Genomic DNA, 24,253 nt, shown 5'->3' on the forward strand with positions numbered 1-24,253 from the left:
GCTACAGATTCTGATGTTTTAGACTTTGCTAATTTTGGTTTTCAGGAGCCAAAAGTGTCCACAATTCAACAGGAAGGTTAAACTGGAGACGAGTCTGCTCACCATAGACTTTTTAACATCAGTGGTCCCACCCATTAGTCTCTGAAGAGAGGCTAGGATGCCCAATGTTGCCATGCTGGAAATGCTGAATACAAAAACGTTTCTGTCAAGCTAGGCACTGGGAAAGAGCTGAAGCTGAGGTCAGCCTTAAGCCTCCTGGCAAACAGCTGCAATGTGCCAACCTGTCTGTTTACTCAGCCATGTCCTTGATTATGCAAATGTATGCATAATTATTAGCCTTAATATCTTTAAAACAGATTTTTTTATGGACATTTCAGAAATAAGTCATACAGACCAAGACCATGTTTGGAACCAGGCTGTAGATACTATGTTTATGTTAAAATGTGCATTTTCATTTTGGCTCTAATGAGGTTTCCTTGGCTTTTGGAGTCAGCCTCAAGTGGACACTCAAGAAACTGCAGTTCTTGCACTTCCCATTTGCTTCACTTTTCAACACCGGAGGTTGCCACTTGGTTATCACCCAACCCGAGAGCTAGCTTGATTAACAAGGTTAGTCTAGGGTATCCATGGGAGTAGAAGAGATGCTAATATTTGCTCAGAGAATGTTACTACACAAAGCCAGCTCCTGAAAAAGTATTTTAGTACAGCTGAACTAAGCTGGATGTTTTCAGGTCCAATGCAGCCTTATGATATCCCCCACCCTACAGCATGCCCTGTCTTATCTTCTCTCTTTCCCTAATCGAGACCATCATTTACAAAATGAACATCCTACTTTAATTAAGACGGCCATAACTAGAAACTGAGACCCATTAACTCGTTAGGAAAATGTTACAGGGGGAATTGAATCAAGTGAGATTAGAGTAATTTTCCCATAGACTCTTTTTCATCTGGCTTATTTTGTCACCAGTAGAGTCACCCCCTGCTGACCATGGGAAGCCATGCAGGTTTGTGAATGGCCTCACTTTTTAAACCCTAAAACTATGTTCAATTCTTATACAGTCTATACAAAAGGACAGTTTTATACCGAATGTCGCACCAGTTTATCAAATATTTTTAATAGTGGCTTTCATCAAATGTAAAAACAAACAAAAAAACACTCTCAAAGGGGTTGCTTTTAGTGATGAACCTCCAGACAATTATAATCTGAAGCTCCCTTCATCTATTCTTAGCTCAGTCAGTTTCAGGCCACATTCAGGGCTGAAAAATGAGCAGATTGTCAATTTTCACAACCTCCAGACTTTCCATGAATACTGTGCTCTTGTTTTCAGGTAGAAAAAATCTAGTATTATTTTTCAACTTTCTTGAAGTCTTGTCATAAACAGACTATAACTTTGAGACTGTAGGATTAACCCCTCACTCTATCCCCTGGTCTCTTGTACGTACTCTCTTAAGGCAAAAGTGAGGCTTCAGCAGTCCAGGCAGCAGTCCAGATATGAAGGTGACATCTTTATATCTACACCCGCTATTTCAGGTCATGGTCAACTGTACGGCTCTTACTTAACTGTTCTGATTCACTCTCTCTTCTCAAACAGCTGTATCTGTTTTCATCAAAATAATCTGTAACATGAGAATAAGCAGAAACCTCTGTTTTGAAAATGTAGCCAGAGCAGAAATGCAAAATATATGGTTCCTAAAGTGCACACTTTAGGGAGGCTCCAGAAGTAAGTCAGATCCCACACAGCCCCATGTAAAAGTGTGTATTTTTTACAGCACTGTTTAACATGTTTAAAGCTTTGTAAAGGTGCATTGTAGCGGTTTGTAAGGGCGACTGCTTTATGGCCTAAACCCTTTGGTGTATTCTGGATTAGCTGAAAGGAAGTTAGTTGGAGTCGTCCATCCATCCATTACCTATATCCCATTTGGGGTTGCAGGGGGGCTGGAGCTAATCCCAGCTGTCCTTGGGCAAGAGGGATCCTGAACAGCTCACCAGCCTACCACAGAACTAACATATAGACAGATAACCAGACTGACTCACACAGTCAATTTAGAGTGACCATTTAACCTTATAAGCATGTCTATGGGCTGTGGAAGGAGGCCAGAGTACCTGGAGGGAACCCACGTGTGCGCAAGCTGAACATGCAAACTTCACAGAGAAAGGCCCTAGCCAGGATTCAAACCATGAACCTTCTTGCTGTGAGGCAACCACTGCACCACCATGCAGCCTAGTTGGAGTCAGTATTTTGAATATGGCAACCACCATCTTTGGTCTTCATTATGTCTCCTCAGAAACTAATGGATGACATCACTGAGACTAAAACTATTGTTTATACAGTGTGTGATTGAGACAAACAAAACAACTACAATATGATTTTGATCTGTAAAAGTACAACATTGCAACATTTGGTAATATTGATCATTTGAATGTCTGAAAACAGAATAGTGATGAGAATTTGTTCCCTAAAGACAGCTAAAGACAAACAGATCTGGCAGTAACTGTGAGCTGAGAAGAACAATTATCTGTAAACCATCTTTAATCATCTCCACAGGCTCGTACAGCATGTGCTGAGCTACTGGCGGTGAGTTTAATACTGACATTTTTGTTTTCACAGCAAAATTGTGCAAATGATGATGAGTGGCCTGAAAACAATCAGATAGAGGGGCTGAACATTTTCATTGCTGAAGCTCATTTAGTCAAACCATTATCATTTAAATCTTATTATCAATCATAATGACTGGGGTAAATCATGACAACCATTATTACAGTACATTAATCTGCCTGGCCGAGACTTCATTGTGTTCATTAAGGACTGAATCAATCTCTAATTAAAGTTTGGACACTCTTTGTTCTCTCTGGTGTATGAAGCTCCAGGTTTTGTCTATCAGATCGGAGATGGTGCCCATGCTCAGGTGGTCCTGAGGGCCAGAAGTCTGTCCCACATTTTCTCAGCAGGGATGATGAGCTTGTTGATGTCGGGAGGATTTTTAATGAGTAGGTAGGTTCCTCCCAGAACAGCTCCTGTGGCGCTGAACATCAGGCCGCGGTTTATCACCTGTGAAAATATATTTTTAAAACATGATTTCAACTTTAATTTAGTTTTTACAACTTGAAAATGCATTCCCTGGTGCACTGGTTTGGTCTAGTGGTTAAGTTGTGTGCCCCAAGTCCTGAAGCGTGAAGCCCAGGCTGTATCCCCTTTCACTCCCCACTCTCTCCCGGTTTCCTGCTCTATCCACTGTCCAATCCTCTCTGGATAATGACATGAAACCCACAAACTACACCTTTAAAAAATGCATTAGTTCCTCTGACCTTCATGCAATTATAATCACAGAATCAGAATAAGATACTAGTTCTATAATTCAGAATAGGTGGACAATCAAGTTTACAAGATGTAAATGTTTTTTAAGGCTTCAAGTGTTTTCAAAATAAACAATTGACCCATAACCGTCTTTTGTCCTGAGTTAAAATGTTATAATAAAAACTGGAAAATGTACTAAGGATGGACTATTGTGGCTGACTATTCACATCTCATAGAAAAACAAAGATGACAAAACTTTTTTGAGATATTGATTTAAGCAACAACACAGAAAAGCCTAAAAAGGCCAAAGCAATGGCAGCTTTGTGAGGCTATTAAAGGATGTTCTGAATCTTACTGATTTCCTTGTCTTTTTAATATAGTGAGACAAGCTCCTGCACACTGTATCACTTTATGTTGAAATATTTATTAAATCACTCAAAGGTCTAACAGAACTTCAATTCAATTTAATAAAAAAAAACTTGATTTGTCCGGGGGTGGGAAATTAAATTTTCTGGTAAGATGGCCTTCATACCTGGTCTTTTAAACGGAAATTTGAATTCCAACAAAATTATTAGTTGAAAAGGTGAGAAAACTCTCAAAACCCTCAAAAGAGCAATTTATTTAACACAGCAAAACACATACACAGAGACAGCATGTAAACAATATCAAATCGGTTAGCTGAGTGTAGCTAAGGTTAGCAAAGCTAGCACCACCAGCCCTGGTTGCACATTGCTCTGGTCGAGTGTTTATAGGCCAGTTTCACAATACACAGCCTACAAACAACTTTATTACTATTATAAGATCAAAATACGACCAAATGCTGCCACACTACCAGAGGCCACACGTGCTTTATAATATCGGGTATTAGACCATTTTAGCATTGTGGTAGTAGTCATTAACCAGAGCTACAGCCCAGGCTAGGGGCAGGTGGCTGACATAGCATATGACCAACATTTGGTCTACAATAATAAATATGATAAAATTAGTTCAACCAACTTGTAATTCTGGTGTTGACAAGCAAGGATGTTGCTTCTACTCGTTTAGTTGACACATCCCTAGGGTATACACCACTTAAAGCTGCTGTTGGTAGTTATATTATATACGTAAACATCAGTTCAGAGAGAGATTTCAAATGTCAACACTACCCCTCCCCACCAGCAGCCTGTTGCACCAGCTGTGCGTAAGTTGTGTCCTAAGTTAGGGTGCAAAGTTCACACTAAACCAAACGTTGATACTAGTTAGTTTGGAACTTAAGATGTGTCATTGTTTGGTTGCACCACGGAGATGTAAGGTGCATCTTAACTAGTAGACTGTAACGACCAAACGTTTACACTTCCAGCAGCCAATCAGAGGAAAGCACCAATTTTCTCGGAACTGACCAACAGCTGAAACAAACTAAAGTAAGGTGATAACTATAGCCTAAAGCTTTAATCTACGGTGTGTATAATGTCAGTGACATCGAGTGGTAAAATTATCAACTACAACATATATTAATACTCAGGAGCACAAATCTTGGTCATCATGTTGTTTTATGATGTTTTATCCTCTGTGTAGCGTCTTTGAGTTTTTAGAAAAGCTCTTTATAAATATAATTATTATTATTATTATTATCATATTTTTCCAAAGGATGTAATCTGTAATCTCTCGCAGATAACGCGTTGCCCTCCGTATCTCCTCATCCTCCAAATCATCCCACCTTTCAAAACGACGCTTGATGGCAGCCGATACTCTACGGAGGACTTTACACCTAATGGGAGCCAAGTATAAGAATGAAGTTGTAACTTAGGCTTACGTTGGAACAATCTCAGCTGGTGCGACGCACAAAACGTTAGTAAGTAAACTCCATCCTAAATGAGAAATTGCGTTCAAACTAGGCTAGTTTGAACTTATGCACAGCTGTGCAACAGGCGCAGATTTTCCCCTGTCTTACCTCCCCCTCCCCTCTATGCTCCCTTAACCCACCCACAAAAGATTGTTATGCACATTCTATCAGGAAGTAATGGCTTCCCAGCCAATCAGGGTGACGTAGTAGGGGGAGTAGCTCTGATTGGTCCATGATAACGGGAAAGAGGGGAATAATAACAAAGGCATTGGAAAACACAGAGATTTCACCATAATGTCAAATTATTCCACTTACTGATGAGCACCGATGGGTAGTATGACCTTTTCTCCAAACCCAGCAGAAAAAAAGTTAATTTTTTTACACCATTCCTACCAACAGCAGCTTTAACTTAAAATGTATGATACTTATCATCTCAGTTTAGCTTGTTGACATGCTAACATCCAAATGAATATCAGTACCTTGATTTATAGATGCACTATGCTAACTGGTGTAGTGCTAAGAATAACTTGGCATTTGCTGAAACTTAGCTCCTCTCTGGTTCCTCCGTCCAAAAGCAATGATGGTGACTGCCAACAGGACAAAGCTCAAGGCAGTTCACAAAACAAAAGGCGATGTCATTGTGGGTTCATTGATTTTTTATTGTTCGTCTATAAGACACAGAATGTCCTCAGTCTCTGCAGCTACTGTATCTGTCCATGTCAGTGTGTCACAGCTTGGCTCAGAACAACCATGTAACACCACTGTATACTGCTTTATTCAGCAGTTTCCTTTCCCCCTCATAGAGGTCATTTTGCCCAGACACCCCTCTGGGCTTTCACAGTACAGAGGAAGCTGTGAAATCCCTGTTGTCCTTCTGACTGTGGACCATTAGCACAGGTCACATCACACAGCTCAACACAGTGCCAAGGACAAACCTGCCAATATGCAGCCAAACTGGTGAAATGACAAACACTTCACTGTGCAGCAGAGCGTTGTGTTGGGTTGGAATAAATCAAATGCTTCTAAAAGGAAGTATTTACCCTAGTGGGAGTCACAACCGCCTTTTATGCTTGCTGCAGATAATGCTGTGACTTCAAAAGAGTCTGAATTACACTATTAGAATCTTCAGAGGTATAAAATGGGCCTGAAAATGTAATAGAAAATGTAAATAGTCTGCAGAAAAGATGAAATGACAGAGTGTAAAGAGAGAGAGGGTCTTACCTTGTCTTGCCAGTGCCAGCGCTCTACGGCTTCATGGTACCTCGTTCTGGTGAAAGTGACCTGCAGATGGTAAAGAGCAACCCATGGTTAAGATTTACCTCAAGTAAGTGATTACTTTGTTATTTAAGACACTTACCATAGTGTACAGTGGAATTATTGTCTTTGGCATGAGGAAGTGGAGGAGGTTATCCACATGTTTCCTAAAAAGGAACCATTTGGAGTTGACATGGGCTCGCATCTACGGAACAAAAAAAGAACATTTGATGTGTTTTAATAAATCTATCAGTCATTGGGTTTTAAGTTGGAGCAAAATGGTATTTTAAGTACATGTGTTTTGACAAATATGTTTCATGAGCTGTTCACCTGGCAGCTGTGATAAAGGTTGTAAATATGTAGAGTTAACAGGAGTATGCTCACACAGCTGACGATGCTCATGATTGCAAATGGAGTTTCATAACCAGCTGTATTGCACACTTCTCTGATTTTGTTACAAGGAACTCATTGAGTGCCTGACTTGCACAGGGTTTAGTTAGTTTAGTATTAACACACTCACTTTAGCATCATTTCTGTAAGCCATGTCAGGTTCAGGGGGGCTGTTTAGTTAGTTAGGTTTATTTCTTATTACCAAGATGTCTTGCCAATCACCCAGCTGATTTATATACTTGATTCTGATTTGTCAAAAACCCATAACAATGGAAGTCAATCTCTACAGCAAAGGCAGCACCAAGAACAACTTAATCACACACGTCATGTCCAATCAACCATGTTTTTAACATTCACAAACGGTCAAATTAGCTGGGCATATTTCATGTTCATCATGCGGTGTCTAACTATGTCAATCTGCAGCTGGAAGTTAGGCAGGTAATGTGAGGTGGACTTTAAGAGTTAATTTTCAAAGCAGCTGACAGCTGCAGCAAAGAACAAAACAGATGAAAGGGAAAAAGAAAAAGCTAAAGAAGCTTTATAATTCTGTAGACTTAGTTATAATTTTCTGAAGGATTAATACTTTCAGCTTCACCTTTCATTATACATTAAAATACATGTTTATCATTTCATACTGTAGCTTCTGCTACTTGATGCAATTAAAGGTTATTTTTTACTTTGCCTTGAGTTTGACTTATCCCTTCCTATTCATCTCCACTCTAACAGCTTTAATGTTGTGAAAAAGACGTGACGGTAAAATTGAGGAAGAAATGTTAAGTGCATTACTTCAATGTAGTTGTACATGGCCAGGTCTGCAATGGCGTGGTCGTCAGGGACCCGCACTCTTGTGTACTCAGGCAGCACAGCACCTGGGCAGACACACAAAAGAGACAGACACATTTTCATACAAAGTGTCAGTTCATTGTCTGTTCCTATTTGAATCCTCTCAATTTAAACATACTTACTGAAATCCTCATTGAACTTTTCCATTACTTCATCAAAGACAATGCAGTCCTCAAAGCCCTGCAAAGCACGGACGCATGAATGAGTCTCCATTTAATTTTATTTCTGCCTTTTCTTCTCCTCCATTTAGTGTTACTTACAGCATTCATCCCTTGCCCATAGAAAGGCACCACTGCGTGGGCTGCATCGCCCATTAGGACACATTTGTCCCCGATGTGATACGGGGAGCACTTGACAGACACCATGGCCTGCCCAGGCAGTCGGAAATAATCCCTCTTGAGAGCATCGCTGTGAGGACGAAACAGAAATAAAACTATTAAAAACTAATTTTGAGTATTCACTGTCACATTTGCTTGCTTAAAAACAGAGGATGTGGGTTTTTGCATGATGCAGAAGTACCTGCCACATCTCCGGAAGCTAAAATGACTGTGTTCTGTGTATCGAGCTGTCCCAGTGACGTTAAAGAGCCAAAGAGGGGATTAAAAACATGCCTGTGTGCTCAAACTAAAGTCAACCCAGAGGAGAATTTGGTCAATGAAATCCCCCGCTATCTCCCTGTCACCCACGACATATGGTTCACCTCAAATTAAAACCTCGCTGCACAAACTCATGTCAGATTGAGTCTGCAATTTCACACTTCACAGATCCTAGCTGTGGGTGTCGTGGAGTCGACAGGGCGATGGGAAATGAAAATGTTTTTTCAGAGAATGGCTTGGCAGGTTGGATGAAGAGATAAAGGGAGGGGGGAGAAAAGCAGAGAGATGGGTGGAGGTTAGAAATTGACTTACACTCCTATTAATGGGATGGTATCGGCGAAGTATTTCTGGAAAAACTCGATAACTTCATCCCTGTGGTGATCTTCTCAAACTCGTCAAAGGGCATGAAGAGGGTGCAGGTAAACGTCTTGTCCTGAAGTGGAGAATATAAACAGGATGTTAGCTTCAGAATTTCATCAAATCAAGTCCCCTTTGTTGACAGCTATTAAAGGTGACATATCACGCTTTTTTCATCAATATATATTGGTCTAAGAGGTCCCCAAAACATGTCTTTAAAGTTTATGCTCAAAAAAACACTTTGAAATCAGATTTTGACATGCTGAAAAGCCCTCTTCTTCAGTCCTCCTCAGAACACTCTGTTTTCTCTCTGACCACGCCCCCTCAGGAAGTGGATGTGGTCTCGGCTCTCCAGCACGTTGATCTAATGTTTACATGTTGGCTGAATATACACGGCTGCTCAGAGATCACGTTACTTCAACCCTCTGAATCTGATCCAGAATCTGATCCTGACGGAGAGGCGCCTGCAGCAGGACCTTTCTGAACGATTGGTCACAGATTTTGTGTTTCTTGTTGTTTTATTTGTCACCATGTCGACGTGTGTCTTGGTACACAGCTACAGCTACAGCTATGAACATGTAGCTATGTGGCTATGCTAATTAGCGCTAGCACTTATCCATGACAAATAAAAATCATCCACTAGATCTTCAAATCTGCAGACGTGGGGAGTAAAACCGACCTCAGCCAGAAAGGCAGCGGGACCTTTTCTGAAGGATTGGTCACAGATTTAGTGTTTCTTGTTGTTTTATTTGTCATTATGTTGACGTGTGTCTTGGTACACAGCTACAGCTATGAACATGTAGCTATGTAGCTATGCTAACTAGCGCTAGCACTTATCCATGACAAATAAAAATCATCCACTAGATCTTCAAATCTGCAGACGTGGGGAGTAAAACCGACCTTTGTCTTTATTAAGACAGCCTACAACTAGCATGCCTCCCTCCTAAGCTCCTTGTTAGCACGCATTTGTTCAGGTAATGAAAAACGGAGGGGGGATTCAGTATTATTTTATACAGTCTATGGGCTGAACAAGCTCTGAGCTCTGACTCCGTGACAGACCGGATATTGTTGGTACGTAACAAAAACACGGAAGTCTGAAACGGCTCGTTTCACACACATTTACAGAAAGGTGTAGAAATCAAAACAGGGGCAGAATGGATTTTTTTCATTCTCTGGGGTTTGTAGACATGCCAGGGACACATATTTCAGGTAGAGAACCATTAAAAAGTCCATTTTGCATGATATGTCACCTTTAAACTCTGTTCCAAGATGGAATTTTGTTAATGAAGTTTTTAATTTTATAATCAAACATCAAATGACAAAACAAAAATAACACCTCCTGGTTGTGTCTCTGAACTTGCTGTTTACTTCCATCAGTGTCCCCCACAGAATAAGAGCTTAACTGTGACATGGACTAGTGTCTGAAGGGATAGTTTGGTTTTTTTAAGCTGTTTGAGGTACTTGTCAATTGTATGTACTGCCCACAGAAGATGCCGGTCAGCTTGCCCTCTTTTTTGAGAAACTGGCCAGAGCACCTGAACATAAGCTAGGCTATCAACCTCCAAATATTTGGAATTTGCTACAGAAAAACTTACAGTTGAAATAAAAAAGATCAGAAATGAAAACTCTGAATTGTCTCAGCGGTATAAGTGTAGTCAACTTTATCTGTTTAATAATTAAATTGCTTCTACTGTTTTATTGTTTTAGTAATTGCTTTGATGTATTTTATTGTGAAAATCTTGCCTGTACACCACTTAATTTATGAATTGCATGTTTTATTCTTTTTTTTTTATCACTGCTACCCTCTGTCCTTATCTTGTTACATGTCACTCTTCATGGTCACATGATATAAACATCATCCCTGCACACTCGCTCAGGCTGAAATTACCAGAAACATTCTGCTGTGGTCTCTCATTGGATCATCCAGCTGTCTAGCGTAAAATTGTTCTGGCAGGGAGACTGGCAGGAATAATTCAGGTGAAGTCAGACTGAAATTTTCAGCTGTTTGCTTTCACACATGTGGTCCACTCTGAGACTTTTGAAAAGTTTTGCAGAGTTTAGTGCATGTGTCAGTATGGCTAACCTAGAACATGACTTCATGAGATATGACCAAACCATTTTTTTGTTTTTTTTAATGACAAGTTGAGTTTGTGAGTTTGACCTTTGGCCCTTCCCAATAACTGGATACAATTTGAGGACCAAGAGCCTGATGCAGCCAATGATTTAACTTGTTGGCATTCATAAAAAGTATCCTCTGTGGACAGCTTCTTCAAAAAGTCCAGGAATTGTCACATGAATATGTCTTACTTTAAAATAAATTATTCTGATTCCACTCACATAGACGTAGCATCCCTCTAGGCTTTTTCTTTCTGTGGTTAACTTCTCACATAAGATGTTTGATATAAATGTTACCCCTCATTATAGTTTCATAAAATTCATTTTCAAGGGTCTTTAAATCCTCTTCAATGAAAATGTCCAGCCTGAACTTCACCCTTTGCAGGTGATAGATGAAGAGCTCTGAGGTTTAGAGTGTGCCATTTATCTGCCCATCTGAGCAGGTGCAATTTATCAACACCACACACTTCCTCCCTGAGGACCTTTTAGCACCATCTCTGTTACCATGGCACCCACCGCCAGCAAGGATGTGTTTGGTATCTCTTTTTTTTTTTTCTCAGCCCTGAGGTTTTCCTGGGAACTAGGGCAGTCAGCACAGAGTGAATAAGCTCCAAAGTCTGCAGCTTTAACCTGGTCTCACTGAGAGGGGGTACAGAGCGTTGCTGAGTCAGCCGTGCAGAAAAATCTTTGTGGGTATTAAGAAGGACAGGAGAGACACAGAGAGGACTGACTCAAACACACTACACACAGAGAGAGAGAGAGATGGAGAGAGAGAGAGGAGAGATGAGAGAGAGAGAGAGAGAGAGAGGCTGAAAAGAAGAGGAGGTCTCTGAAGCCTCTGTGAATGAGGCTAATTAAACTCTAGAAGGACATCCCAGAGGTCAATTATGCTGCACTTTTTCTGAATTGATTATGCCTTTGTTGAAAGTGGTGGCCAAAAAATGTGAGGTAAAACACTGCTCAGCAAGAGTGCAGCTGTAGAGCACAGAAAAGTAAACTCGTACTCACTTGGTGGGCAGGGCGATCATCATAAATGTGTTCCTTGGCCAGATGTGCAGATAATCAGGCTTCATGGCAAACTGGGGAAGACGATCAAAGTGGGAATTGAAATATAAAAAAGCATCCACGATGGGGTCTTTAAAAAAAGGGGCTTGCTTTCCAGAGGACTAACCTCTCCATTGATGGGTGGCATGGTGAGCTCCATGTAGCCGTGGGGGATGTAGGTTCGGCTGTAGTTGAAGCGGCTCCGGCGGAGGAATTGTTTACGGATGGCAGAAAAAGCTCCCATCACAGTCCGACGATGAGGTCTGCCTGGATTTGCTGCTTGGACCCATCAGCCCTAGGAAAAATACACACATGCCCAAACTTGATGGTGCATAATATGACATAAAAAAGGTCAGCTGGCTTAATCTTACTTTATCAAAGGGTAAAGTCTGCTTAAAAGGGGCCCTGAGGCTACGTGCCGCCTGTTTGAGTAAGACTGGAAGCTGGATGTTGAATTCATTTTACACCCTGCAAACTAGAATCAATCGTTTGGTCTGCAGAAGTTTCAGGACTTGCTCACTTCACTTTTATTCTCTTAAAAAAAACTATCAAGCATTTTTATTCTCAGTAGATATTAAATAAATGTCACAAGGAATAGCACATGAACACAAACTTAAAGATAGAGCCTAATCGAGGCTATTCATAGGTTTTCAGATATCATCATCCATTATGTGCAACAGATTAGTCAGTGGTGGCCTCTAGCACATACCTTTGTCCCAAAAATGACATGATGTGAAAAACAATGTAATGTTGCATTCTACTTTCTTGTGACAGTCATTTTGGATATTTGCTGTGGAAGATGTTTAAAAACTGTTTCGTCAGCCTTCTGTAAACGTTTGACGCCTCACCCCCCTGTCAGCAGATTCAGGCATTCAAAATAATGAGACAGAAATAGTCCATCTTGATGCTGATGATGCTGTTTGCTTTTGTAGCTCATAAACATGCATCAGTATGATTCAGTCTGTTTCATGACCAGCTAAAAGCTCCTCACTGGAGCTTTAAATCTGCATTAGACTCAACAATGAAAAGTGAGGCAGATAGTTAGCAGATTCATACTTCTCATGGCATTAGCATTAGCTCTAAAATGGGTAGCATTTTCACCTCAAAAATGTTAATTGTGGTATAATAAACTAGACATTTAGTGATTAATGTTGTTTTGACCACTCAAAACAGGATCTTGAACAGAGTCCATTGATATTCATGAGCATGTTATTAGATTTAAAGCAATGAAGTACATTATTAATAATTATAAGAAAAAAGCAGGTCAAGTCCTTCTATTCCATGCTGACGTCTTTCCCTGAACATTTCTTGGCTGCTGGGGGAGGATGGTAACACTATCACAGCTGCATCAGGCTCTCTGCGTACCTTAATTACACAAGCGGAGGAGCAAACACAAGCTGCTCAGCTACAGCAGAGAGGGAGGGATGTGTCCTGGATGTGTTAGGTGCACTCTCAGGGGACTCTTAGAGTCCAGCACACTCCTAGCCATTATGTAAACTTGATTTAATTAAAGTCTTATTACTACAGTGACTCATTTAAATCCACATTTTAAACTGGGTACATGTTGCACTGCCGGGCATGAAATAACCAGAAATGGCAAAACACATCAAATTGGTTTTTGCACAATTTTAGATAACGATGACTTCAATTAAAAACTCAGTTTGTGCTCCCACATACTTGTCAATAATTCCCAAAGCTTAAAAAAGCCTGCAGGTGTTTAGCTGTTTATTGGGCTGTAAATTCTGTGTCACATTTACCTCAAGGACGACCAATTACAGCGACAGAGCAGTCACACCACACGCTGCAAAGGAACATGTTTATCACCCTCTCAGACCTTGGGATGAAAACATGCGCGCTCATGTGGAACCACGGAGGCAACAGGATCAATAAACCATTGTTAAACAGAGAATTCTCCTACAAGATAACCCTACATATATTATGAGTGTGTGAGGTTGTGCTGTGAGTACAGAGGTGCACGTGTGTGAGATCGGTAACTATTTACCTGATAAAGGTCATTAGCCCTGTTTCAGCATTCCAGTCCTGCAGTTTGTGGTCAAAGTTCAGCTTTGTGTTGAATATGTCTCTGCCTCTAAGAGAGGAACATAACATGTTACAAAAGGGGCTTATAGCACTGATGCAGACATGACATAACAGCAGCGCTTTAATAAGACTGGAAACCTTCAACTGTTCTTATAAAAGCAGTCAGAAGACAGTCAGCAAACAGTTAAACCATCCTCACTGCAGGGGCTGACCTCCTGTAGAGCTGCACCAGCACTTACTGATCCGGATTTGAAAAATGATGTTTATGTTGTCACACTTTTTCAAATCTCTTTATCTCAACCTTAATTCCAGGAGTCTGGAGTGGCCCTGATAAGATAAGAGCACTGACTTTACAATTAGCCTCTATTTTAACTAATTAATTAAACACAGACCCACGCTGTCACAAATATCTCCGAGCACACACTGAGACGTTTCGTTAAATATTAGGCAAAATCCCTTCAGCCTGGAAAGACTGGCATATCCCCTGCCTGATGTATAACCTAGCAGTGTAAAAACCTTGCATGTAGTAAAGGCACGCAGAGTATCTGCACTGCATGCTAGAAAACAGCCTCATTTGGTGAGTGTGTGCTTTAACTTGGAGCTCTTTGCAGCAAAGGTCATGAATTAAGGATGTATCTTATATACAGACATGGTTCAGGCATCAAGAATATATATTACCACACAATATAAAATGCTGTTTGTAAAATAGAACTGGTTTTACTGTGGAACTTTAAGAAGAAGAAATAAGTCATTCTCTCACATGAGGATTCACATTTGAAGGCATGGTGGCTCGATTCAGTGGTGTCACAGCTAATACCTGATAGTACCTGGGGTTTTAAAGTTCACCAAAGTTGTTCACTAAAGTTACCTGACTTGAATAAAGTGGATACTGATACTGATCAGTATATAAAAAAAACTTTGTATATAGTTTAAAATGCACCATGAGCAAATACTGCCAACAATGTAAAGATCCAAGCCCTCCAAATGTACCGGATTTCAGATAAATTGCTACGTGATATTATTACCCAGCTGTGTACTTTATTCTGAATTAATAAAGCTGTACAACAACAGTGATTAAATCTCAACAGCAGTAGCATCGCCAGGGATACAACACTCGGAAAGGCCACCTACAAATTTCACCTCTTCCTGTTGACATTGTGGCAAAAATGTTTGTTTCCATCCCAGCTGGCCTTGAGAGTTTGGAAATAGTTACCAGGCACAGTTGTGAGGGAGGGACAATATTTTTAGCTTTATAGATCAATCTGTTTGAAATCAATAAAATCATCATCAGTCAGGTAATAAGTGTGATAGTGAGCAGGTTGTTTTCTCATCTCTCATCAGAAAGAGACTTAATTATTTTACAAATCAAATTAAAGATGGCTTAAGCAGTAAAATCAGAAATTCGCTATTTCTTATGTTACCAACCAGGGTTTCTCATACACTGAGTAAAGCCATAAGACAATGATAGTAATTGCATTACAGTTAAACACAGTACAGAGTATACAGTTGGTGCTAATGGTATGTAAAATTGGTTTTGCTCTGGTGCTCAGTGTTGGCAGGTGCTCAGGTCTGGCTATTGTAAACACAACATGTGGTACATTATAATATGTAAATGACAGAGTCACAGATTCTTAAAGTAATGAATGTCATTGCCTCTTTAATTTGCCTATAATCTAGATTGAGTAGCACTTATTTTTCAGCACTGAGCAGTATGTCTTACCTGTCAGCAGCTCTTTGTTCAGATTGGCTCGGTCCACTGACAGGATGAACTGAAAGAGGAACAGTCCGAATTACTGTGAGATCTACAGCTTCACACACAGAGCTAACAATGTTAATTGAAATGGGAACAGGAAGCTTCTGGAGTTTCTCTCTGATACTCTTTGTACAATTATGATTCAACATTCTTTCATTGTCTCTCTTGTTTATTTTTGTTTAACTCAACCATGAAAGTTTCCCCTGAGGTTTAGAATTTACTGCAATTAAAACATCTATTATTAAACAACTAACAGGGTCACATGAAATCATAATCTCTTTTTTTTGTTGTTGTATTGTCATAAGTCAGAATTTTCTATCTGACCTTTACTTGTACAGTACATTTTTTAGCCTCTTCACATAACATACCTCTGTGTTTACATGCACATTGCACTTTTCTATGAGCATGTGAGGTCTAGAGGGCTGCACAGTTTATACTCCAGCTGCAGACTGACCCAGCATACACGAGGCAATTCTTACAGTATGCCTGGTAACAAACCAACACTGGGGCTACACTCTTGTATGATTTAAAGTACTTGAGAAAGGCACTATGTATAGACACAAAGTTGAACTTACTTATTATCTTGTAAGTATGTGTATGCAAGTTTTATTTCAATAATAAGAAACATTAAAGATTCTGTGCACAGCTCTTTTGGATCCTTACCTGTCCTTTCTTGCCATAAGGGATGGGGGACTGTTTCCCAGTTGGAGAATGGATCATTCTTGCATGCATTGGAATCCCCTGGGAGACAATCTGGAGGAAAAATGTTAAAACAGGGGGCCATATTTTAAAATTCACCTTCATTTACATCAAGGAAAAATACCTCAGCATATTTTTAAATCATAAAGGCAAACTTTATGTTTTCAGTTTCAATTCTGTAAATGGACTTTGTGGAAATAAAGCTGTGTGCTTCACCCCCTTAGACATTCAAACGTTGTCAGTAACAGCTGCAGTGGAGAAGATATATATTCAAATGTACAAAAAATTAAATATGAAACACTTCGAGTGCTTTGCTGTGTAACTCCAAAGTAAGCCCAGGTGCAACCAATTACCATTACTTTAATTATTTTTATCCAACAGATGTCTGCTCTTGTTTGTTTATCAGACTGCAAAAGCCGATTTAAAGTCCAGGGTATAACACTGTGAAAAGGGGAACAGTCCAAAGGGGAGGAATACTTTGGCAAATATCATGCCACAGCCTGTCCAGTGAGTTCACATGACCCCCCCAGAAGCAGCCTTTGAAAGTGCATGTGAAAACCTTGTTTTCTCATGCATGTGTAAAATATCAGAGTCTGATGCAGAGTTCTCAGGCGTGCATGATGCGGTCAGTGCAGCAAATGTGGACCAGATAAGCCTGCTGACCTCAGATGCCACATACTCCTGGGTGGACAGAGTCTCTGAGGCCCAGCCACACACTTAATATTTCATTATTACAAATCCAGCTCAACAAAAAGTGAAGGCTTGACTCCATTGCGGCCTGTTATGTCTGGTCCAAGAGGACTACTATACAGTAACTAGGACAGGATTTAAGGATGATATGAACTTTAATTTTGGGACACAATGGATCAAGCTTTGCTTGTTCCCACTTCACTTGCATCAGGATTAGTCTAATTTATGTCGACTTATATTTAAATACAATCTTATCATCTTACATTGTTTTTATTATACAGTAGATGTCAATGTCAGAAATAGACCTATTGATTATTTGTTACTACGATGCTGTTCTTGGTAATGTAACTCATACTTCTGGTGTAAGTCTGTCTTATCTGTTGTTGCCGTTGCTGTTTGTCTTTATCCTTCTGTCTCTCTCTGTGTCACTTTTTCAGCCCAGCCTGTTACCGCAGTTGGCTATTCCTCATGATTGTGGTTTTGCTCATGTCTCATGTCCGTTTAAAGGAAGTTTTTTCTTTGTAGCTGTTGCTGAGTGTTCTCAAATGGTTACTCATGGTTTGGCCTGTATCAGGTCTGTGTAAAATACACAACAAAGTCTAGACCTGCTCTCTCAGTACAGTGTCTTGAGATGACTGGTTTTGATTTGGTGCTGTACAATTAAAAACTGATTCAAGGAAAACAGTGAATATAATTTTTCTGTTACCTTGTCCTCCATTCCAACATGCTTCAGTGCTTGTCGGCCCCGGTGAGACAGAGCCAAGTTGATGCTTCTCCCCTTCACAATTTTGGCTTGCCGAATATCTGATCAGACACATAGTTTTAATCTCACCTTTAGAGTATTAGGTGTTAAAAATTCATAGCTGTGTGTGTAGAGTTCAGATATATTGTCATTCTTATGTACTCAGTGGATGTGACAGTGTAATTTACATAGAAGAGAGAGCTTTGAATACTACCTTCTCGAGTTTCAAAGAGTTCCACATCAAAGCCTCTTTTGGCAAAGAAGCAGGCATTCAGTGCCCCCACCTGAGGAAGGAAGGGTAATCAGGACAATGCTTTTAAAGTTACTTCTATGACATGATAGTGATGTTTTATTATTCATAATCATACGATATGTGCTAGGTAGCTGCTCCTGAACACTTTTTTAACCTTACTTCCTTCATGCCACACTTTTAGAGCACAAATACACATCCATTCACAGTTTACTGAAAACCAAGTCCTTCCAAATATTCATGATAGAGTTTTCAGAAGTCTTCCCTTTAAGTAGAAAGAACCTTTCTAAAGGTCGACATTTGGTCAAAGCTCAGAGGTCTAGAAGTACTTTACAATAAATCAATAATTCACTTTCATTTTCTTTTTCTTACCAAACCACCACCAACCACTGCTACAACTTTTTTCTTGTTGGATCTGTCACCTCGTTCCTCCATTGTGCTGACAGCTCTCTGCAGGTCTGACCCTCTCACTGTTCACTAAAGAGTGATTTATAGGGTAGAGATTTAAGAGGAGGAGCAGAGGCAGTCCCATGAATGTCACTCGTGAAGTCAGTTCCCCTTTCAAGGCAAACATGAGTGACTGATAACTGAGGACAGTCTGACAGATCACCGTGTGTCAACAGGGCCAAACCAAATCTGCTTATAGTCCAGACAACTTATTGAACAGAACAAGATTACCTCAGGAAATTCTTGCTTCTTTGGATATATCACAAACAATCAGGTGCAAGACACACTTTAAAGAGTGCCTTAGAATGACCTGCTTCGGGATTTCAAACAGAATTTAGCAGTTCAAGATAGTGTCTGGTCACAAGAATGGGAAAATAGTACTGCAGCAGAGTTCTTTTCTAAACTTGAAGACTGGTTAGTATTATAGATTATGGAGGAAGATGTAAGGCCGTGCCATGCTAATGTTGAAGTAAAGACACATGTCGCCATCTAGTGGCTGACAGTTGGAATCTGCTAAAAAAAACATGTCACAAAGCAGAGCAAAGTCATGTTTACCACACCCTATAAATCAGCACATATGGCATTAGTAACAATAGAGGCTAACAAAAAAATTGCACAATCTGTCCTTGAAAATTTTGACATAAAAATATAACAGCCCAATTTTTTCACTGTAATTTTGGGGCCATGGTAAAAAATGTTCTTTCAAAAGTGTTCAAATGAAGTTTCTGTTGAGTTTGTAGGCTATTTCTGCAGTTTAAACAGCCTCCGAAGAAATTAAAATGAGCTTTCTTTTATTGTGTTCAAAAAGGAGGGAGTATTCTCAAATAAGGTTATATCGTTCAATGATCACTCCTTGCAATATGGCCTAAATTTTGTTTAATGTAATGAGCAACTAAATGCTCAATTTTTTCTACTAATATTAGCAAATATATTCCATACCCAGTCTCTCGGCTCATATTTTACTGGATCAAGTGACTTAAAATAAGAGCATTGTAATCATATTTCTTTGGATTATTTTTACATCTGTCTCTGATGAATTAATACACATTTCAGTACTAAATCACGAATAGATTTAATACATTAGGATGAAAAATAATATTAATTAAATAAAGGCTTTCTCTCTTTTTTTGCTTCTCCCTTGCTCAATCTCTATTTTTCCTCTTCTTTTCAATTGAGTTATTATTTTTCCTTTTTCTTCATCCCCTTTGGTCTTAGAGTTATTTTACTTATTGATTACTCTTATTGTACTATATGTCCATATTACTACTCTTATTGATTGCTAATATTGTGTTTTTCCCCTCTCTTCTGTTCTGTCTTCTCTCTCTTCACAAGTGTATAAATATGTCCTTACATGTTTTGTAATGTTCGTACTTGTTAGTATGTCTGTATCGACTACATGTATATACACTAATTGGTGGATAAAACAGCTAGAAAGTTAAATAAATAAATAAATAAATAAATAAATTCTTCCTTCCAGTCATGCTCTGTTAAATTAGGCTATAGAAGTTTAAAGGGGTGTAGTGGAATGTAACATTCAAAATTGAAAATAGGCAATTTCAAGGATCTCTGACTTCACTTCTTATGCACATATCTAGTTCATTATACGAAAGTCTAATTTCTTATTTATCCGAAAGCGTGCAGGATTGATTCCTTACAGTTCATGTTTGTTTGACATTTTTCATTAGTTGTGTAAATTTCCCCCTACGTAATGGTTCTAATGCGCATGACAGGGCTTGAAACACGATCTGATACGCTGAACCTAATCGGAATGACCACCAGGCTCTCTAATCGATAACAGAATCAATGACACAACGTAATGTTCAGAGATTCTTCACGCGTGTATCTGTGTGCCAGGCATTTTAACAGTATAATATATAGTTATTGTTGAGAATTGCCTTTTTTTTTAAAAATAATTGATAATCAAACGTTTGAATGACAATCTGCTCTGTGTTCGACTAGTTTAGCCTATTTAATGATGGCGCTGTAAAAGCCAAGGTTTATTTTCCATGGGTGCAAAGTATGTTTAAGTGCATTAACCGAACAGCCCACTACACGAGATATCTACAGTCAGCAGGAAACGGTTTCTCTTTTAACCAAAACTTTAGGTAAGTCATATCAGACAAATTGTAACTATTTTCTTAAAATAATGTTGTCAAAAACCCACCAAATGGTAGGCTTAGCTAGCTACCAAACTAACGTTAGCCGCCTTGGCCGTTAAGGCTGGTGTTTCGATTTAACGAGTGACCCTGTTAGCTGGCGGCTTTCAGGTGGATCCGTCTGTGATTGTCGCAATTACAACAGCTGTTGAAACAGAGCCATAGCGAATGCCTCCTGTTTATTAATGTTAAAACATTTTCATTATATATGTCTGCGATAAAATATCTAGACAAAGAAGCATCCGCTGGAACGCTGTCAACTACCGGTATTACGAAAATCACAGACGCAATTGGTTGAATGTCTCCAGCGTACAGGGTCACTTTTTACACCGTAACACCGGTTTGTTGACCTAGCTAAATTAACCTCCCCAAGCAGGAGTAGCACATTTAGCTTTGATACCACTAAACGTGATGGCTAAATACAAACTGTATGTGGGGCTTCTGAACACACACTCACGTTACAGCTGCAGGGAATGTGAGATGGAGACAATTACTGGGCAAACAAACCCGGCTGCCCATTGTACCCTTTAGCATAGCATGCTAACGCGGATGTCTTCTGGGATTATTTAATGTCCTCCACCAAGTCACGACAGACAGTCTCTATTGTAATCCAGAGTTTATCCATCCATCCGACACTTCATGTGATTTATTCAAGGTTTGTTACTCCTTTATAAAGTGTACTTTTTGTAATCACCAACTTTCCTCGGTAGGTAAATATACTTATGTTTGTTCTTTTTTAACTTAATCTAGTTTTAATACTCCTTTGATCATTTACTTTATTATTTTGATTTGTGATCAAATGATTAGTTCTGATCGAACAATAAATGTGTAAAAATGTAAAATATATACAACCCCAATCATCCACATAAGACGAGCCAAACAGGATTCATGTCAGACAGTGCTTGTCATGTGAGTAAAATAAACTGATATAGACAATTTCTCTGTCATTTATTTTATTTAAACGATTTGTTAACACAAACTACAGTTTCAGATAGTTATTTTTGTTCAATTATCTTTTTAAGACTATATTTAGTTAACAGCCTTTTCTGAGAATCTGTTTTTGTTAGTTTTATTTAAAACTAGGATTATAACCCTACTAACTTGAAGTCAGTGCATAATTTACCAAAGTGACCCCAGTGGTCTCCTGAATTAGGACTGATTTGTGAGTGGATGTGAATGTACAGTACTATGGGGCGCCGTTTGTAAAGTTGTGCACACTGAAAATAGCAGCAACATTTCTCCACATTTAATTTTTAAAAGTCACTTTTTATCACATTTAGAGGATTATTTGTGATTATCTTCACATTTCATTTTCTTGTGAAAAATATATTAAGTTAAAATAATTGTTAAAACCAAAATGCTAAGTATAAATCTAAATGTTAAATATAAATCTAAAAGTTCAATGATAAATCTAAATGTTAAATGTTGCTCTGCGATCCTAAATATTTAGCTGATATGCAAATTCACACTGCCGCATATCAGCTACATATTTAGGATTGGGGAGCAACATTTAACATTTAGATTTAAAATTTAGATTTAGATTTAACATTTAGATTTAACATTTAGATTTAGATTGAGCATTTGGATTTAACACAATTTTAACTTAATATATTTTTCACAAGAAAATTAAATGTGAAGAAGATCACAAATATTCCTCTAAATGTGATTAAAAAAAAAAGACTTTTAAAAATTCACTCTACATTGTTATGACGTTTTGGAGCTAAAGGTGGAGAATTGTTGCTGCTATTTTCAGTGTGCACAACTTTACAAACAGCGCCCCATACAGTACTCGTCTGTGTAGACAAACAAAATATGGAACCTATTTTTTTTTTCCTCAGCGACTTTATTTTTCTTGCAAAAAAGGAGCTTTTCTCAAACCAAAAGCTCTCCAGGCAGCTTTGTCAGGTTCAGTCAGAAAAGGGACCAAACAAGGCAGACTCTTAAGCTCACTGCACTCATCTGTGACTGAATGTTTCCTTCCAATGCAGGCTTGTGTCATCCTTGCCTCTCAGAATGACCGACCCAGCAGTGCAGAGGGTTGTCAGCGAGATCATTCGCTCCCCTGAGGACAAACGGGTGTACAGGGGCCTTGAGTTTACCAATGGCTTGAAGGCCATTCTCATCAGTGACCCGACAACAGATAAATCATCTGCTGCCTTAGATGTCCAAATAGGTAAAAGTCTTTTTCTAGATAACTTTCTTGTCATCTTTTTATCCCTTTTTATCTTGTAGTTTTGGCACATATGAGAGAAAAGATATGCTTTCATTCGAATTTGATGCAGGATAGGAACAAAACTATTCATACTCTAGTCTTTGTGGTCCAATTTTCTTGCTACAATAAGAGATGACTGTAGGCATTTAAACAAGAGAGGCAAACAATGAAATGATCATAACCCTGATTTCATAAAGAGGCAGAGTTAAAGATAATTACAGGGACAGTTTAGACTGCCACATGTCTTGATCCGGTCTCTCCAGGTAGAAGTTTCCATAATTTGAACTCTGTCATTAGGGCATTTAATCTAGTGTAGTTCTGTGTATGCTGGTAGCCACTGCCCTGTGTTTTTCTGTACCCACATAACCAATCTGACAGGCACTGATAGTTTGTGTCTCTGAACACAGCTTCACCAACTGATTTTCTGTGTTTTCTTTATTTCACAGGTTCATTATCGGACCCAGAAAACATCTCTGGCCTGGCACACTTTTGTGAACACATGCTGTTCCTTGGAACAAAGAAGTATCCCAAGGAGAACGAGTACAGCCAGTTTCTCAGCGAGCACGCAGGCAGCTCCAATGCTTTTACCAGTGGAGAGCATACAAACTATTACTTTGACGTGTCCCATGAGCACTTGCAAGGAGCACTAGATAGGTACTTGTTAATATGATGGCACCTAAACTTTGATATCTCATGTACATCACAGGTTTTCTAACTTTTATGCCATTCACCTAACCCCAATTTATGTGCTACTTTACTTTTATGAGATACAAGTTTACAAGTCATCTGTTAAGGCTCCATGTAATATCATTTCCCAGTAAATACAGAAGTCAACTCTCTTCTTATGTGCTTGTTTAGTTATTAGTACACAATATGCCCCCAGGGATCTCAGGTGTTAATCCAAATGAGCTGCCAGGCTTGTCTGTCAGTATTTGGTTACCAGACCCAGCGTCCTCACTGTCCTTTTTGTAATGATCTGCATAGTTCCTACCCCCCACTGCAGGGTCGGACTGATGTCCCCAGCTCTGCAGGGGGGCTTCCCTCAAGTGTCAGTTGTGCTGGTTTGGGGAAGACAGTCAGGTAGTGTCAGCTTACCTCCTTATAAATGAATGATGGTCCAGCAAGTAGCTGTTTATATATCATGGCCTGATTGTTCCCCTGTGCCGGTGAATTGTAAAGGCCATCTGGACTTTAGTGGTGGGAAAGGACAGTGTAGAGCACCATGAAATATTAATGATGTTGCCTTTTAGAAAATACAAGGGCATTGTGTCTGAAAGGATCACGTGTGTCATAAGCTGGCCCTATTATTTTAAACATACCCGTGTAATTGTCAAGAGGAGAACAATCTACCATAAATTTCCTGGAAAATTAAGAAGAAGCCATTAGATTTAATGTTGGCATGCTGCCATAGCTGTGACTGTAAACTCATCAGTGCAAGGGTCATGGTGGGATGGTTTCGCAAGAACATTTTATTGATCTAAATAACCAGCTGCTGTGACAGAGACATTTTTTATTCTTCTACAACATGTTTTATAGAGCTACCGTAG

At 39.3% G+C, this 24,253-nt stretch overlaps 2 protein-coding genes across 2 annotated transcripts in view; one reads left to right on the forward strand and one right to left on the reverse strand.

The window, feature by feature from the left end:
* Positions 1-2,513: 2,513 nt before the first annotated feature.
* Positions 2,514-18,364, reverse strand: LOC117811402 (kynurenine 3-monooxygenase). The gene is given in 18 exon segments (XM_034681650.1): positions 2,514-3,050; positions 6,340-6,399; positions 6,476-6,577; positions 7,549-7,631; positions 7,728-7,785; positions 7,866-8,013; positions 8,514-8,574; positions 8,577-8,634; positions 11,678-11,752; positions 11,845-11,964; positions 11,967-12,012; positions 13,720-13,792; positions 13,795-13,806; positions 15,478-15,526; positions 16,174-16,263; positions 17,606-17,703; positions 17,856-17,925; positions 18,264-18,364. Coding segments are annotated over 18 exon segments (1,413 nt in total). The 5' UTR covers positions 18,327-18,364; the 3' UTR covers positions 2,514-2,903.
* Positions 18,365-20,069: 1,705 nt separating this feature from the next.
* The window catches only part of ide (insulin-degrading enzyme), a 42,063-nt gene continuing 37,879 nt past the window's right edge, over positions 20,070-24,253 (forward strand). The window contains exons 1-3 of the mRNA XM_034681644.1: positions 20,070-20,443; positions 22,483-22,667; positions 23,153-23,360. Of these exons, the coding sequence (XP_034537535.1) occupies positions 20,358-20,443; positions 22,483-22,667; positions 23,153-23,360 (479 nt within the window). The 5' untranslated portion in view covers positions 20,070-20,357. The remainder of the gene's footprint in view (positions 20,444-22,482; positions 22,668-23,152; positions 23,361-24,253) is intronic.

Source organism: Notolabrus celidotus, chromosome 4 (genome assembly GCF_009762535.1).
Source record: "Notolabrus celidotus isolate fNotCel1 chromosome 4, fNotCel1.pri, whole genome shotgun sequence".
In the NCBI taxonomy this organism is placed as follows: domain Eukaryota; kingdom Metazoa; phylum Chordata; class Actinopteri; order Labriformes; family Labridae; genus Notolabrus; species Notolabrus celidotus.